Here is a 20,198-nt window from a genome sequence, read left to right as displayed (position 1 = left end):
ATAATAATATAAATTACACTTTTAATAAAAATTGACGCAAGCTGTACAGTGACATCTACTGATTCGAGACTGTACTATAATTTAGCTATTAATTAACAAAATGTTTACTGATTCTCAGACTTTCAGTTTCAATAAATTTGTTGCTGCAATATATTTTCGTGTGTGTTGATTGTTATCCCGTTGTATCACTTGTATCGTATTTAATAAGTCTTGTCATGTTACAAAATATGTTTATGATTTGCATGTATCACACATACGGTGTACATCATTTGACCTTGACATTTGAAAAGGCAAAAAAAGTTAAGCATCGTTGTCGAGCGCGAAATGGGTGAATCGTTTCAACTAAAAAAAACTCGACACATTGCAACTTGGATTATTTACGAGCGCTCGCAACAAAAGTGCGGTGATCTTTCAAATGGCTGAAGAGCGGCCATGTTGACGTCGTTTTTTTCTTACCATGTGCTAGAGAAGAGCAGCGGCAGGGTAAAAAGAAACGCCGATAGAGCACACAAGAGCCGAAGACAAAAGGATGGTATTTTTTCCCCCTCGGTTTTTTCTACTTTTCTCTACCGCACTCTTTCCCCCTCGATTCTTCGTAACTCTTTTAATCCGTCACGGACGCTTGTTTTTTTGCTCAACACGGATTAATATGTCGCTTTGAGGCAAAAAACATAATAAACCATTTATCGGTTTGTAATGAACGAGCTTTTATTGTAACAAAACATCAAAAATATAAAATAAGTTTGGTTAGGTTTTTAGTTAACATGCGCGACATGGACACATCAGTGTTTTTTTTAGTTTTTCATAGACATGTTTTTGGTCACATAACTACATTATGTATGTTTATTCAGTATTATTCATGTTGCTGGAAACCGCAAACATGCCAGTTGCGAAAATTGGATGCAAATAAGATGACAAAATTTGTACAGCGGTGATAAATCAACGTATTTTTGCGGTTTACAAAAATACAACACGTTGTTTTAACCAATTAGTTTGGAACGTTGCTATTTTAATTTTCCCTAAGGTAAAAACCTGTTGGCTTAAATAAATATAGTTTCGTTTCGTTGGTAGTGAATAATCTTGAATCATTATGTAATGCAGGTAAACAGTTTCTTAAATTGAAGATCTTTAAAAACAGGAAATCTACAATTAACTATATTGTTCCAAGCAATAACATGCGTAGGATCTGATAAAAAATATTTGCACCTAAATACTCGGTCTAAAAAACCACGACAAATATCCAATGTAAAAGAATAAACGTTTAATAAATACGTTTCAGAGCATTTTTTGAATTTATTTTTTAGATTTATAGACATTACTAATCCAAAATAACTTTTCAGAAGAGTGATAGAAATCTGATCAAAAACTGATATATTCCATATAAATTATACACATATATTTTTTACCTAAAATAATAAAATTCTGTCTACCTAAAACAATAAATAAATCAATACAAATCAGATGATTTACAGTTCCAAATACGATACAGTTTAATTTATTTTTAACTGTTCTATATAATATAATCAATAATGTAATCAAGTTTTATATTAAAAAAATAGTTTGGCAATCAAATGAGAAGAATAACCAAAATTATACTATTTGATAAATCTCAAAATATACCGCAGCTAGTGCATGTAAAAAACTCAACTATTTTAGATGATTTTTAATATTTTGTAGATTATTAGTTTCAAAACTATCTGGAATAAGTCGGCCTTATTATCGTATAAACTATAAATTAAATATCGCTTACAAATTACTTTTTAAAAATTAGACATGTGATCATGGCAATATAAATTATAGAACAGTGATTAACCATAAAACCATAACATTTGATGCAAGTTTGTAAGATATAAAAATAATATTCTAAAATGTACGAAACACGATGACCGACATTGATAGCAATAAGTAAATAATGAGTCACACTAATAATCTCTATATAACCCTTTTAGGTATACAGAGTAATCTATGAAAAAAAAACACTTTAATCAGCCCTAAATGTACTGCTACTAATTTACATTCTTCGAATATTTCCTTTAGGAATAAGCTCAGGTATTCGATCTGAATTTTCTGATCGAACAATTGTATATAATATATGTATATTGGAACAATTATATATAATATATATTATATTATTGATTCACCATGATTTTAAACATACAATATCTACTCTTGCAAAAAGCATTAAATCTAAACCATATAAATCCACCGCCCCTTTCCAATGAGGCAAATATCCAGATATAATTGGAAATAAGAAAATTACCGACAAGAAAATATTTAATAATCATTTTGTGTTTTAGAATATTATTAAACAAATTAATCTCGTAAGCATATACGTGATATTGCCGATGAAGAATTTTATATGCAATGCATGCAAAGCTCGTGATACTGCCATTTAGAAAATTACTACGACACGATTTTGCATGCGATCAATCAAACGACTGCATATAAGCCATAAATATCATAGTAAATGACCATTTTTTTCATGTGAAGGTCAAGTTTGAAAAGTGAATTTAGACCATTATAATATTTTTTTGCTTTGAAGAATTTCACATATTTTTTGTTCCCGTAATCGTAATACCGTTTGGGTTGGTACAAAAAAATAATAACAACGCATCCCTGAGACCACAAAAGGGGGTTGGGTCAGGTAGGCTCTCATTTTTTTTCATCCCCCGCACCTGAAAAGGCATTTACGAAGGGTGCGTCACGACGAAAACAACAAAGGGAAGCAGCATTTAGGAATTTCGCTTGTTAATTGTTTTTATTGCTTCATTTTTTTCAAACGGAAATGTATGTATATTGATAAATATTATATAACGCAATTCATTATCTGACATATGTATGTAGCATATTTTATTTGTTTACATAACAAAACGTGATTGAAGGTAATACATTTTTACAACCGAATAAATCGAATATTAAATCGCACAAAAGAAGGACTATGAAAAAAGCAGTAATATAGATAGAAAAATTAATAAGAAAGATGATAAATATTAGGAAATTCCACTTTTTTTTATGTATTGTATATGTATGTGTGTCTGCATATAATAAGGTGGCGGAGTTGGCCCGAGGCCATATAAGCAGACAGTTCGATTTTTTGCATTATTTATGGGTAGAATTTGCTTTTCAGAACGAAACGCACCTTTTGAGATCAATGATCGAGGATTATAGTATATACAAAATTATATAGCCGATTATGTGATACTATAAAACATATTCATACATTGATCGAGCTTTTTTGAATATATAGGGAAGAAGATAAGTAGGTATGTATTTCCAAAGTAACCTTCGGAATCAAGTCACGTGTCTTATTGATATAGGATTCGGAATACGAAAGAGAGATTGAACGTGTGATTGTGGATTGGAATATAACGAAAGAAACTTCGAAGCAAAATTTGCAATATTTTAGAGCGTAATCTTAAAATCGTTTCATAAAACAATGTCGGTAAATAAGCTTATGAGATAGAAAAACCCTATTGTTATATATTTGCGGGTACTCGATGAAAATCGGTATTTAAGGGGGGTCGTCGTCAGACGGACGACTGACCGTATTGTTTGAAGTAATTAGTAGGAATGCTGACGAACAAAGGACATTCCCCTATTTATATGATTATGCTAATTAGATGTAAGAAAAGGGGTGTCCATCGCCTTAGTCCATAAAAATACTTGCTGAATCAAAACTCGTATGAGGGTTCGTTGAACTTACGAAAGCAAAGAGTTATAATATATAACACTATAATAATACCATTAAAAGTATCAGATCTGTAGAATCAATGACAATAAAATAATTTTTAAACGAATAATTATTAAAACGTGACTTGCACCATTTTTTAGCCAACATCTTCAATGACAGCGAATGCTATTTTAACTGCAGATTTCATAACTATCACACAAATAAGATTGATTGATGATTCAACGCGAAATTTAACCAGAATGAGCATCTAATGACGCAAGAACAGTTCAAATGTTAAGTGGAGGCATTATTCGAAATGGCAAATCTGAAGCACTAATTGCATTTTCAACAACAATAACAACAACACAAAAAGCTTTATAAAAAAAACTGAATTTCTCACACGTACACCTATTATGAATAAACGAAAGCGACATAGAAAACAAACGGTCATTTTGGTTTTCCGCGTCGCGTCGTGCCGATTTTCCTATTCAGAAACCAGAACATAGCATAATTATATAATCGTATATAATAGAGGATCTGGTAGACATAGCTATAAATAAATTTCGAAATGCGTATTCATCATTTATAATGAATAGATCAAGTATCAATTCATTAGCGTGCCTCTGTGTATTATTGAATGTATCAATAAATTAATAAATTTATATTTATGTATGTATATGATGATAACATATGATTATATTACAAAACATAAGTGACATAATATACAACTACGGAGATCATCTATGAATTTCTCGTAGTAAATGAGTCATTGACGTTGATTGAAGCGTTATAATAATGAGACAATGTACTCTTTCTTCTCATGTTATAAAAAATGTATTTTCCGTAGGAATTTCGCATGGAAAACAATAACAGTGCGTGATCGTGCGATGATGCGTTCTATAGTGTTTCTCCAACTGTATTGTAATTAGTGTTTGTTCAGTGTGTCATTGAGTTCGTGAGTTCCACACCGCGACGAAACGGAAACTTTTACCGCAGTGGATTGTAATAATTATTACAAAATGACAAATAGTTCAAATATAACAGACAGTAAAGCAAACATATACAACATAAAACTAACAAATTATTTATCGATAATAATATTTATTTTTCTTGGAATGACTGAAGTGAACGTAATTAATTTGGCAGTAAAAATAAACAATAAACACTGCATAATTCAATTTTAAATTGCTTTTTTTTATGATAAGCTATATAATGTAATTTATATAAAACAAATACAACAGAAATTATTAATATTTATGAGTTAAAATCAATCAGGACTAAAAAAATAATCCCATATTTTTTTAAAGATAATCAATACTATCAAGTAGAAAATACTTGTGTTTTTATCTGTCTGTCTGTCGCAAGAACTCCTCCTAAGCGATGAACAGTAGCGACTGGCTGCCATTTCTAGGCTTAAATGAAAGTTTAAAGCTGAACAGCGACGTACTGACAACTGCTAACTTGCTACTGCAATACGTGAAAACAGGACACTAAAAATATTTTATAAAGCCAAATATTAAAATAAATTTGTAATAACAGGATGAGTAAAATTATTAATAAATTTGAACCAAACTAGTTAAATATATAAACTATCGACACAATATATGTTTAAAATATTATGCTACAATTATATTTCACATGATTAAAATGTTATTGTTAAAATGGTATGATCATGTACTATTTGAAAAATAGTCGACTAATAATATTAACAATAAAGATTGATACAAGATACTAAAAGCTTATGCTATAATATCTTTGAAAATACATACTTAAAATAATCATAAATATTATATTTTTTGCTATTATACTCCTACATAAATATAAAAAAAACATATTTTCATAGTATTATTACCGTATAGAATTTTTTATTGTACAGTTTTTACTATCTACACATTATATATTCAATGTTAAAGTAACACTTATTATTTATTAAATACAAAGAAAATATTTTTATTTACAGGAAAATAAATAGAAATATAGGTAAAATGTCAGCGTTTCCATATTAAATATAGTCACTGAACTTTTTATATTTTGCACAATATAACAAACTCTTTATATATAATTTTAGTATACTAAATATGGAACAAAAGTGATATTTAATTATACCTATTATACTACTAAACTCTCACTGACGTAAATAATCGCTTCGTTTGTGGTAAACGTAAATATAGGTAAAATGTCAACGTTTCCTTATTAAATATAGTCACTGAACATTTTATATTAAGCACAATCTTTATATATAATTTTAGTGTACTAAATATAGAGCAAAAATGTTATTTAATTTTACCTATTCTACTACCGAACTCACAGTGACGTAAATAATCGCTTCGTTTGTGGTCTTATCACCTCTACCACTATTTGACATGGGTTATGAATGGATATTATCATTTGAAATTTAAAAAATTAAGATGATTGTTGAATCTAAAACAGCGTGTGTGTAGTAACACTCAAAACAAATATTCAATATCTGACATTTTGAGACAGCTATTTTTAATATTTGCATCAATCATGTGGCTAAGTAACTATACAAATATTCGATGAGAAAGTAAGTCCACAGCTGCACAATATTAACTCGGAAACATGTGTAATTCCTGGAATTTCGGCAATTACAAAGCTATGTTCAACTATACGAAAATCGAATAGTAAACGATAAAATATAAATATTAAATGTATTTATATTTTATCGTTTATTATTCAATAATTATTGCTTTTTGAACGCTTAAAAAATATTAGACATGAGAAAAAATATTCAAGAAATGTAAATTATTAGCAGTAAATTTAGGTATTCGATCTGAAAATTCAGATCAGATACATAAACAAGAAGCAAACCAGTTTTGTTTTTATAGACTATGTTATAGGTAATTTGTCAATTAGATTTAACGCAGAAAAATAAATAAATAATTCATTCAGTTCCATGTGGTTATTCCTAAAGGAAAATCTAGAAAAACTCTAATCCATCCCGAAAATATTTTTTTTAAATATGGCATTTCAGTAAAATTATATAGGAATAAATTTTCACCAGTATATATATATATATTTTCACCAGTGAAAATATTAATTATCTGGCAGGTGTTAGTACAATTATATGATTTAAACTTTTCTATATGTAGTAATATATATTTTTACATCCTTATCATTGTTTATTTAAATCAGATGTATAAATGTTACAGTGAATTTGTATTTTTTGGTAAATATATATTTTCAATAGTAAAGTGCAAAAACATTTTCACCAATAGAGATATATGTTTCTACTAGCAAAAATATAATTTAATTGATATGCGCTAATATGCTGCTCTAAAATGTCATTGATATTATTTATTTTAAATAAAATCAATGTTCTCTAATTTTAGTGAACCTCTTATTTTTTTAAACTGTTATTATGTATGTATTGCATATAATTTAAAGCAATGGTAAAATGCTCATAAACTAATGACACCATAAAGATGTTTTATATTAGATTTCAATCTAAATATATTTGTTAACGTATAATATGATAATTATAATTTGACTATTTTTACAGAAAAAGAATGTATATGAGGAAAATAATGTTATATCGACACATTTAGTATCATGTCAGTAGACAAAGTAGGTTAACCACGAATATTTTTAATTGAGATTAAAAATATGTATTTCATATATTAAAATAAATTATTATCCAGTTTATAATAACCAGAATTTATAACTGTACTCATCATTTAAGTGAAATAAACCGCAAACCATAAACGATTTATAAACGCTGATCTGACCGATCGACCAAATGACATAAACTGAATGACGTAATTTTCAATCGGGTCGAACAACGGAAAAGTCGACATCATTACTAAAGGTGAAAATTAACACACTTTCTCACACGGTAACAAATTACGACTTTATAAGTACATGAGCGTTTAGCAAACGTTCACATTATCCGACCACACTACTTTCACCCGACCGTTATACTTTTCATCCATGTGCAATGTACAATAACTAATATAATACAATACAAATATGACATACAGAGATCAAAATACATTGAACATATTTATCCGAACCACTTTAATCAAAAGGGTTGCACTGTCTCGTAGAGTTATGTAACCAAGTTACTATATCGCGTAATTCCGTCATAAAATGACCACTCACATGTACCCAAAAACTCAAAATATAAATAGATCTAAAAATAAGTTTAATTTATCCACCAATGCCTAAAACGTTGACGTATAAGAACCCATAATCGTGTGAGAATAACGTCATTAGAAATAACTTTTAGGGTCACACTGTATATGTATATCATACATATCGCATATTGATATATCACGTCGCTATTCATGTTTCGCTCTCGATCGTTCTCATTCGGCGTTTTTTTCCCATCCGGCTCACTTTCTTTTTACGTCGGCGTATACGTATGTCGGATTGTGGTCAAACGTAATTTACCGTAATAATGACGATTATCATTACGCCTATGCGATTTTTATTAAACATCATCAAATCACAACCGGAGCTATTTCAAAACAAAAAATATATAATCCGCATTTTTTATTGGGTAGATGATGATATAAAAAAAGACATCAACGTGATGTAATAAATAAATAATTAATGCTCAAATGGAGAATGTAATGAAATCATACACTTAAAAATATAATTAACATTTCGGGGAAAATCCATCGAGCACGGCCACTTTGAATGTGCGTATAAAGCCTTCGTTACTTTGAGAAAAGTTTGTTCTTGGAAAATCGGCTCCTTTTCAATGATGGAAATAAAAATCAATTAACGAACGGAGAGGTTTTTAATAATTGAAAATGGAAATTGCTGAACAAAGTCTTTTATTATACGCAATGTGTACAATTTAGAATCGATAAGGAATACAAACACGATGATCGTTTCATAAAATTAGATTGAGTATTAAAGATTTTTAATTGATAAGAAACGCTTTTCAATATCGTTATATAAATTGTTTTAGCATTAGATTTTTCTACAAAGAAAATTGTATATTAATTTCAGATACAAAAAATATATTTTTCTCAGTATTTTTTTAAGAAAATAGATTAGATTTTGCTTATAAAAAAATGTGTAATTATTTATGATGAATGTAAACATATGTACAGTGTACCCTTGATTATCCAGATACGGATTATCTGTGCTTTTAATATATATTTTTTAATGAGAATGCGCGTCTTGTGTGACATATGAAACAAACAGTGGTGAGGGTAAGGGAATTGAAATAAAAAATCTTCTTATTGACTATTATAAACAAAAACAAGCATTGATGGATAAAGAGATCTTCGAAGATTAGTTCAAAACTAAATGGGGTCCTGAAGTAAGAGATTTTTTAAAAAGTAAAGAGTTGTTATTAAATACGACTGTCGTATGGTTGCAATTTTTTTACTGTCTAATTAGGACATCCAAATACCCGGTTCTCAGTTATTTTTCCTTAATTAACCGGCTACCCGGTTCAGTTCCAGGTAATTTTTGACCACTATTATATACTGACACAAAGCTATAATTTATGATAAAAAAATGTTTGAATAGAAAATTAAAACATGTACAATTGTTAACATTTTATTTAATCGAAATATTTATGTACACACACACAGGGGCGTCAATTTAGCGTTTTCCAGGAGGAGTGAGTAGGTGGGGTGGGGGGGCAAAGTTGGCTCGTCATTGGTCGTTTTTTTAATATTTTCATTTCATCAAGATTCATAGTATTTTATTAAATTTTTCTGGCCGATTCGATTTGAATATACTTTGACTAAATTGAGTTTCATAGACATTTTAAATCAGCATGTTAGCGCCCATCAATTAAAGTAGAAATATATATCTACTGGTGAAAATGTATTTGGATGTCACTAGTGAATATATAATTCACTTAAAAATACACATTTACTGTAGCTTTTATACATTGCATGTAAATAAATAATGATATGTATGTAAATGTATATTATTACTTGGAAAAGTTGAAGTCAAATAATTTTACTAGCACCTGCCAGATAAATTGGTCAGTAATATATTTTTTAATTCCAAAGTTAAATTTACTAAAAAGGTAATTTATCATTGTTGTTACTTTATCATACAAAGTAATATTTTTAAAATATCAATGGATTTAGTGTTTCATATTCCATAGAACTTCGAATTTTTGACAAAAAATTGTTACCAACGAAAGCATTGTTATTAAATTAATTACCTAATCAAATAACTATTTATGTGTAATGTTATCAGCAACGTATGTATGTATATATTATATATACACATATGATTTAATCAATAAAACATTAATTTATGCATGTATTCTATGAAATTGAATAATGGCTGTCAACACTGAAAATTTTACAATAATATATATATAAGTTCAAAGATTAAAGATGTACATATGCGTGTATAATTACTGTAATAGAAATCAGACGGAATTATTTACAATAATTTTTTTTAATGTTGATAACAAAAAAATACATTGCATAAAAAATATGTATAATTATGAAGTTTATAACAGGTAAACAATGAATTTTTTATAAAGTTGTATCCAAGAAAGATGTAATTTTAATCATAATATATAATGTTTAGAGTCCACAGTCAAGATTAAATAATACCATGAAACCAAAGTAAGATAAAAAAAATGCCAAAGAAATTTATCAGAACCACTCTTGTTTCGCCTTTTGTCCGTGAGCGTGGGACAATTTTAATATACGAATTTGCTTATCGTAAAATCACGTGAAACGGCTCACTAGTTCCAATACATTGTTGACAACAAAAATCTATTTCTACTACGAGTAAAAGGACTAACTTTATGAAGTGTCGAACATTGTTAACTCTCGCGAATTATAAACTTGAAAGCATAATAAAATTTTGAATGAAAATTTTATAAACTTCTATTTATGGATCATCTAATTGAGTATGCAGAATTTGCAAAAATGAAGGGTGAATATTTTTTATTACTTCTAAATCAATAATAAATATTAATTGCCTAATAAAATAATATATTCTGTGTAAATGGTAACAAATTGCATTGGAGTATTAAAAAAATCTGTTCACATCTCTTGAGCTAACCATCAACCGATGGATAACGAGCGAGCAAGACTCTACGACCATAAATCACTGACGATAAATAATAACAATAGACTTAAATGTATTTTTTTGTGTACGACCGTCCCCCGAGTATGTTGTGTGTATTCTTTGCAAATATTCGCATTTTTATTTTTTTATTAAACCATTCTAGATGAAAGATTGGACTTGTTTTGAACAAATACAATGTTCTTCACATTTTGATCATTTTTTATTGCCAGAGAGTGTTATCGAGCAATTAATGTCATAAGACCACGGCCGAAAGCATGCTTATGGGTCAAAACATAAGGTGAGCTTGTCATCTTTTATTAACATCCGAGAGTTAAAGTGCCATTAAGCGTTCACCGTTGAAATTTGCGATTAAAATATACTATACATATCACGGTCAGCGGTTTTGTCCAAAAAAATTACCAGTGACCGTGACGCTCTTGTCCTTGATTCTCATCAGCTTTTCAGCTAAAAAAATGACCAGATCGTAAATATGAGCGACCTAACCTTCCGACGTGTGACTACGTGTAAGGCGGAAACCGCCACGTGAACCGCCACGTAACTTTTACGTTTATTTATGTCTCGCCGCGCAGTTACGTAACGTTTGAGGTAAACCGCAATATTATTTTCGGCTCAAGCGGAATAAAAAGCTATAAATTCTACTACGGCGAAATAACAACTCTCATTTGCATCGTTTTTGCATTTTTTCCAATGTTTGTTTTTTATGATAATAAATCTAATGATCGCAAAAAAATTTCTCAGAACTAATTTTAAAATGTAGGAATGATTTTTTATCGGGGGCTGCTTCATCGATTTTTGTCGTTTATAATTTATTACTTGTAACCCAATCCAAGGTAATCGATCGAATAGCATTAATGATAATAGTAAATTAAATATTATTATAAATAATAAATAGCTACCTTGAATTATAATGACCTAGATTTTTATTCTTTAACACTTCGAATTATTATTAAGACTTAACCGCAATAGTATTTTTTATAAATATGGACAACAATAAAAAACAATATGTTTTTACGTATATAAAATAAACAGTTTGAGAGTATTGAAGTGATTACTTATGTAGCTATAAAAATCAGGCCTGTTGAGAGAGGGGGGGGGGGAGAAAAATGGGACAATTTCCCGAGACCCGTTCTCCTTGAGGGGCCCAACTCTGGAAAAAATCATAGCAAGAAAATATTTATAAAACAATAATATTTAAAAAACCGACCTCAAATATGGAATCTGAACTAAACTGCAGTTGTTTGAGATGTACCTATATACTAATTAATGTATTTCAAGTATAAGTTCCTATAGACCTTTTATACATATTATGCAAGATATAAGAGGAACAGAACATTGCCTTCAAAAGCACCAACTTTCTATGTAGTACTTTCACAATAAACATTTTTATTCAAAGGGACAGATTGTAGTTTTTTGTCGTGGTTCCATTTGTGTTAAAATTTGTTTGTAAATTATTGTTGACTTTTTTTGAACGTTTAAAAAATATTAGACATGAGAGCAAATATTCAACGAATGTAAATTAGTAGAAGTAAATTTAGGTATTCGATCTGAAAATTTAGATCGAATACCTTAGAAAGAAAAAATAACGAAAAATCTACAACAGCCTCAGCTTAATGATATAAATTTAATGTTTTTATAGATTGTATCATCAGTATCTTGACAAATGGATTTAATGCAGTAAAATAAATTATTAATACATTAAATTTCATGTGGTTATTCCTAAAAGAAAATCTAGAACAGTCTCGAATCTAAAATATTTTTTAAAATACGTCATTTCAGTTAAATCACATTGGAAATCATTTTCACCAGTAGATACATATTTTTATCAGTGAAAATATAAATTGTTTGGCAGGTGCTAGTATAATTCTATCATTTCAACTTTTATATACATATCTAAGTATGTAAATATACATATACATATGTATATTTACATACTTGTTGTTGTGCAAAGGCAAACCTAACCTAATAAAGTTCTAAAACTAATCATATATTTAAAACTTTTATTAGGTCAAGTCCAAAATATCAACTACTTTAACTCTTCTCTCAGGGGGAATTAAGCGGAAGAATAAGTACCGACAGACATCGCATCTCACATATTGGTCCATAGTTTGTCTGCATTTCAACATTACACTATGTTTTAAAAATATGATAGCTATCCTTACTGATATTATTATAGACTTTTAATATATTCAAACCGAATTTTGGTCAATAGGAGGTGGCAAAAATAATTATCACTTCTCAGAAGGCAAAAATTCACGTCAAAAGCAATAAAATCGTGTCGGCGCCGTCGCAGTGGGAACAGTGGGATTTCAGAAAATATGTCGCAACGGTAGCTAATTTTTATATTTATTTGTAGCATGGAAAGGGTTAACTCGTATCTATTATTATTTATTCAATAAATTAATTTGCGATGTTAAAAAATATATAAAATGCCATTTTTGTCATGAGGTCCGGAATCGTTGTTTTCCCAGGGCCCTGATAATAATCTTGTACAGAACATTACAATAAATCCATACGTCTCATACGCAAATAATATTTTAAGAATATAAATTTAAAGCTAATTTTGTACAAAATTGTAATCATTTTTTTGAAACATTTCATTGAAAATAATAAACTTAACGACATTAAATAATAACATACACAAAAAACATTGACTTTTATTACTTATACTTTTAATTCCATGCACACAATATCTAATCATCATTTTTTCACGTCCTACGATTTTAGGACTTGCTCTATGATTAAAATTGTGTAACTCGTTCAGGTTGTACATAAGAAAAAAAACGAATTACCTCAATTTTTTAACCCGCATCATTAAAAACGGCATATTCATTCAAGGCAATTTTCGTCTATGCGCTTCGTTCGGCTTGACCTTTTCCAAGCACTGCTGCGCAGCAAAGTTACTTTCATAACTGTGAGTTTATGGAGTGTGTTCGCCTCTCTACAGGTTTATTGCACGCTTCGCGTACAGAAGAAAAAAACCGGGACGGCTAATAATCGTTGGGAGGAGAGGAAAAAAAAGCAGTTTACCGCGAATCGTGCGTTTGATCCTTTGGCCAGAGACCAGATCCGATCAGAACCGGTCCTGGTGGCACCGTGACTCGTTCGTTGGATGTGTAGAAATCAGCTCGTCAAGCATTTCCTGTTTGTCTGACAGGAGGCGGTCATTAATAGGCATAACTCGGAGCAAGTGAGTGAGACCGGCGCGCCGTGAATAACTAGTGTCTCATTACATTACCGAGACTATTCTGTTAAACCTAACTAATGGGTCAAGAGAACTTGAAAATTTAAATTATTTAAGTCGATTTGTGGTATTATTTAGGAGCCAGTCGACTCGGGTTATTACACTATAAAAACACGCCTTCGGGTTAAACGTAACCATAGCGGTTTAACTGAACGAGTTAAATCGCGAATGGAACGGTGAAAGTAGGCAGATGGCAAAATGGCTAGAAAGCGAACAATTCGATTTGGTTTGCCCGAAACGGTAACAATGAATCGATTAATTTTTTCATTGAAATCGAATAGATCGTATTTGTTTTATACTAGCATTATGGTGCGAAAGTAACGCTTTCTATATTGGATAATACCATAATATTGCATAGCTTAATAAGTAGCGACATTCTTTTTAAATTGAAACGGGTAATGATCATTATTTTACAAATTGATAGTACTATTTAAATTGCGAATTGACAGTACACGAAAAAAACATTGCCTCTTCAAATAAGCCTAACAAATATCCAAGCATTTTGCGAGAAAAACAAGAAATGTCCAAGATTAGATAGATTTTTTATAGAAAATATAGTTTTTATATTAGATAAAATGTTTTCGTCATAGAGTACAAATTTATATCTTTAAATATATATTCTAGTTTATCTTTTAAAAATCTAAAAACGCAGTTAGGAAAGTGGGCAACTAATTCTGATGATTTATGGATATAAATCTGCATGGCATAGGCGAAATTTTGCTTTTGCACAAGGGATGCAGTCAATGAAATTGGAAGCTTTTCAAATATGAAGATCTTGTAGCAATGTTTCTGTAAATATTATTCATTATATTTATATTGAAAAAATTGAAATCAAAATATTTCTGCATCCAATCTTTTATCGAAACCGATCATCAATCGCAGATATTTATAAAGATGGTGCTATTTTGACGTTTGATACTCGATTCAAATTGCAAATAAAAATGGAGGCTATTTAGTAGGGAGCTATTTTGAGAGATATGTGCATTTAAATAAATATGTTCTATCATAAAACGAATTGTTTGTAAATTTATGTAAGTTAATCTTAGGATTTTCACTGTTCTGACCAATGCTCTGTCCAATAGAGCGTTATTTTTAACTATTTAAATATCAAAAGTTAGCAATAAAATATTAGAATGTATTCATAAACTTATGAAGAATCGAAAAATACAATTTGAATAATGTATTAAAAAAGGACTAGACCATTAATTTTAATTTAAAAAATAATGTGACACGAAGTGTTTAAAAGATTAATTTTAATTAGAAAAATATTACGATAATAAATTTAAAGAAATTTATTATCGTAATATTTTTTTGAATATAACGAGTATTAATCTTTTCGGCAGCAGGTTTAATTAAAATTAAACTTTTAAACACTTCATATTATTTTTAAAATTAAAATGAATGGTCTTGTCATTGTTTATATAGATGTAAGATTATGAATTATTTGAATAGCCATTGAGAAAGTCCATAGTTGCACTTGGAAATATGAGTAATTTCAGGAATATCTGCAATTACAAAGTGTTTATTGTGTACTTATTTTGTTGTTTATTATATTAGTTTTAATGGCGCTGTATGTTATAAATTAAATAAAGATAAAATTAAAAATTTTGCAAAATAAAAAGGGCTGTAGATAATGCAGCTTTACATCAGAGAAGAAAATTACTACCTGCGTTGTTTAATACAAAAAACATTGTTTTTATTTTAGAATAAACCAATTTTTATCGTTCTTAGAAATAAAAAAAACTACTATTCGGTATTTGAATATTCGACTTGTAGTCTCTATATCGATGGTCCTTTGTCTAATATTTTTAAAAAAACAATAGTTTTTATGAAATTGCAACACGACGATTATGGGTTAAATATTCCCGAGATTCTTATTTTATTTACTGCTATCATAGCATATCTATGCATCTATTATCTACAGATGTGTACATAAATGATATGATATAATAATTCATAGAAATAACCGTTATCGTTTAGATTAGATTGCATGATATTGAATCGAAATAGTATTTATTATCTTAACACGTACTCAGTTGTACGTCTGCATGTATAGCAAAAATTTCATAATCAAAATGACAAGGAATATCAAATTACAAGGATACATACTCTTGGCTTGTTTAAAGTCCAAGCGCCATGTTGTTCTAATTACCATTTTAATACGATTTATCTAGCAGAGGGTAACTAAAACCGTCGGCGAATTCCTAAGAATCTTGACTGTAATGAATCATGCAGATAAAGCTCGTCGGAAAATCCGTACACTTTCACCAAAGCAATCCTGATTACCAGTCGGACGAGGTAGGTTGCGTGATGAGTTAACATTTTTCGATGTTATACAATATGCCTAGCACAATAATGCGATGCGTGAGGTTGATAAAATGGACTGGCGCCAAGACGACGAGAAAGTGACGATTTAGATTTTAACTCGACATAACAGAACACGTGCTAAGTGATATTCTAATCGAAAATATTTATGTAGATGCTCGACTAGCGAGTGTTAAACATATTAAGTGCAGATTTTTATGGAAGCCAGATAAATAAATTACGCTAAGAATGTGTCAAGTTCAAGGTTAACGTTTATACAAATACACTATTCAATTTATATTTATTATACAACAATATTTTTGCCACAAGCTTAGCTTGATATATATTTAGCACTATTTAAATTATAGTTTTGGGCTGCAGTCGGTGGACGAGTGGTTAATTCACTCGTCGACCGACCCTGAAAGTCAGCTGATATTTGCCGTACGGGCGCGTTCTATCCCTGATGTCAACGCAAACATTTTGGAATCAGAATGAGAGAAGACTCTTTGATTTGACAACTTCACGTTGATGTCCATCTGAACAGACCCATCGCTAAAACCAGTTACAGTATTTTCAACGATTAGAAACTAATTTATACATAAAATACATGTACAGCATAAAATTGTGTACAACATATGTAACACATCTTCTTTGCCAGTCACGTATAAATGTGAATTAAAATAATTCATTCATCATAAATAGAACAGGTTGCATTATAGCTAGATAATTGACGAGCTTTAGAAGAGTTTTCGACGCTGAATATTTATGTAAGATTAAATTTTTACCTTTTTCTGAATCTGTCTTCGCCTTTAAAAGTTTCGCATTGCGGTGATTCTTGACGTTCTTGGTACCGTTCCTGTTCCTCACGCGAACCTGTGAACAAAATTAAAACAAAAATTAATATAATACATTAAATGTTTAAAACATGCTTAGTAGCTCTGTATATAAGTATCTACGAGTATGTACTTATACATATGTATATACTCGAGCGAAACCCTCTCTCTAATATACGGCGCGGATGGAAAACAAGATGAAAGGGCAACATCGATTACAGTGACTATGGAAACTCCGACGTTAAGGGGTGGCTCGTAAAACGGGCCAGAGAGGTATATAGCACGAACAGGGAGTATATAGCAGGCGGGGGATGGATGGGGGAAAATAAGACTCGGCAGGAGGATATACCCATCATTTATATCGTTGCGATCTCCGCGCCATTCCCCCATTTTCCGGGAAAGTTGAAAGCTTTTGCACAAAGCGCGAGCGAAAGCAAAGTATTGGATTTCGCCGAAGCTATGGCGGTGGGTAATTAAATTCATAAATAAGTTATTGTCCGCGTAATTCGTCATTGGATACGGTATGAAAGGATGTCTACTGAGAGATAATTGGGTTTTTCGACGACTTTTGACTCATTTTCCCTCGTGAACGTATACATCTTTGTGTGAATAGGGCAAGAGCTCCATTCTATAAATATTACTCCAATTAAATTTAGTCACGGAACCCTTTTATATTTTTTACAACACGATACCCTTAAAAATTTTGCGTAGCACATAAAAAATTGAACTTTCACTAACGTGAGCAATTTTTATTTTTCTTTGATACGAACTTCATCAATTGTACTAATCAATAGAAAGATTAAATCGGCAGGTATAAAAACATTAAATTACAGTCGTAAGAATCTAAATATTAGATTAGTTATATTAATCCATTTTATCTAGCATAGCATCGTATTTGTTTAAAAAATTAACGAAGTCTTTTTTTTAAATACAAAAATAATCAGACGTCTAAAATCAACATATCTTTTTACATTTTTTTTCCTTTACTATATTTCAATAATCATATATAAAACATTAAAAATAAGATCAGCATTTCAAAATCAGTATATTTTATTATCTCACTAAAAATCATATTAAACAAAAATAGATAAAAATAACCAAACAGATGTACGAAGGAAATTTTAAAAGTAAAGATAATAGGCAAAGTAATAAATCTTGATAGCAGTAGTACTGTGATTAAAGTGTGATTAAAATGACCGTATCTAATTATGCGACGTTCATTCAGTGAAAAAGAATAAACTAATTCATCGCCATATTTATTTGTTTATGGCAATGACGAAACTTTTAAGCAAGAAATTCATGATAAAGACCGTTGTCACTGATTAATTTATTAAAAAAATTAAGACATAATTTGCGATTATTAATCGAATAACTTTATATTAATAACTGAAATGAAAAGCAGTTGTTGGACTTCTATATATGACGTTTTTAGGTGCACCAAAATGCGTTAACACTTAAAACGCCGGAACCGATTAACATGCTTTTCGGGGACTTGATCCTACAACATGCTTTTATGAAACTCGATTTTTAACAGACTCTTACTGACATCTTTGAATATTTTAGGGCACGAAAAGGGATTAATTATATTTTAGATAATATATTATTCTATCAGATGTTATTATTATAATTCTTTCCATACAAAATCAAACTTTTGAAAAAGATTTTGCAAAAGTTCTCATTGATATTGTATTTGGTGAGTGCTCACACCAACTTTTATAATTATCGGTAGCGTTATTTTAGTAATATGGCACTTTTTCGATGGCGCGCAAATATGCCGGTTGTACGTGTGTTTTTTTTTTGCGCAAAAGTGCGGCGCATTAGATATATAGTGTTTATGTTAAATAATAAATAATGGAGTTGTTTAACTTGCGAATTTGATAAATGTGAAATGGTCGTCTTAACGGGATTCGAAGGACTAGCGTCACTATTTTTTTTTTAAATTTTACAAATATTTATTTCACATATAATTTTTACAACAGATAAAACTTAACCTAACTTAATTTATCACCTTAGTTTATAACTATGAAAATATATAGATATTTAGTTGACCGTTTATGTATTTTATAATAAAAGTTGATCAAAACATTTTTGTTTAAATATTTCATTTCGTCTGTTCTACATGAACTGTTTATCTCGCATCCTTACATTATGGATGCCAACGATATAAGAAGAGCGAGAAACTCCCACTTGGGTTGGTCCAAGCATTTTGTCATAACATTTTTTTCTGGGCATGTCCCAAATAAATTAAAACAATGGTCCTTATGATGTTGTTTGATGAATCTTTAATTACTGATTTTTTTTATTAAATAAAATTATATATTTTCTTTAGATTTAACACATATGACGCAATATTTAATAACAAAGAATAAAATATATAAATATTTTTAATGATACGTCAGCTAAAACATATTTACTGAATCTATAATATTCGTATTATCGTAATATGTGCATTATAAGACGCAGAAAACAGAAAAAAACGATTTTACCAAATCGGCCTTAACAAGAAATATTGCGTATTAATTGAATAGTATCCATTAACAGTTTAAAAAGTACTTTCATAAGACCATGGATCTAACCAGAAGAAAGAATAGAATCGGTGCTCAAATATCTCCGCCGAATAAGTGTATCAATGTGAAGAAATGCGGCGCGTAAAGATACTAAGTTTATCCGGATCACACATTCTATATATAATAATGACTAAATTGACAAGTCTACCGTATACCGTTATACAGTGAAAAAGCCTACCTAAATATTTATTAGACAATAACAAAGAGTCTAGTTCTACCCCGAATTATTGACATTAGTCAGATGATCGAACACTGGATCGAACTTACTACCACTTTAAAATGAACGATAGTTCAATGAACTCGCTTCAGGCTAATCGACTCAGACGACCCTTAGAAAAATCTTTTCATCGACCGCCCAAAACTCAACTTCATGCATTTTATTTATTATTGAATGTATTAAAGCTATATGTTCATGTATTTCGTGTGCAACGAAACGACGTAATATAGTTGTCTAAGAAAAGCTAATCCTCTTAAGAGTTATAACAATGCTATTATAAATCCATTTTGAGGTAAAGTTTAAAATAGCAATCAAAAGTAAG

General features: G+C 29.8%; 1 protein-coding gene across 3 annotated transcripts in view; it reads right to left on the bottom strand.

Moving 5' to 3' along the window:
* The window catches only part of Kdm3 (Lysine demethylase 3), a 371,633-nt gene that overhangs the window by 136,388 nt on the left and 215,047 nt on the right, over positions 1 to 20,198 (bottom strand). For all 3 annotated transcript variants that reach the window (XM_088198984.1, XM_088198986.1, XM_088198987.1), the window contains one exon: positions 17,045 to 17,132. In XM_088198984.1, coding sequence (XP_088055110.1) covers positions 17,045 to 17,132 — 88 coding nt within the window. The remainder of the gene's footprint in view (positions 1 to 17,044; positions 17,133 to 20,198) is intronic.

This window comes from Plectrocnemia conspersa, unplaced genomic scaffold, assembly GCF_051122295.1.
Source record: "Plectrocnemia conspersa isolate PC_06_02 unplaced genomic scaffold, ASM5112229v1 ptg000012l, whole genome shotgun sequence".
Lineage (NCBI taxonomy): Eukaryota > Metazoa > Arthropoda > Insecta > Trichoptera > Polycentropodidae > Plectrocnemia > Plectrocnemia conspersa.
Note: the sequence above shows the minus strand (reverse complement) of the source record. Positions and strands in the feature narration are given on the sequence as shown.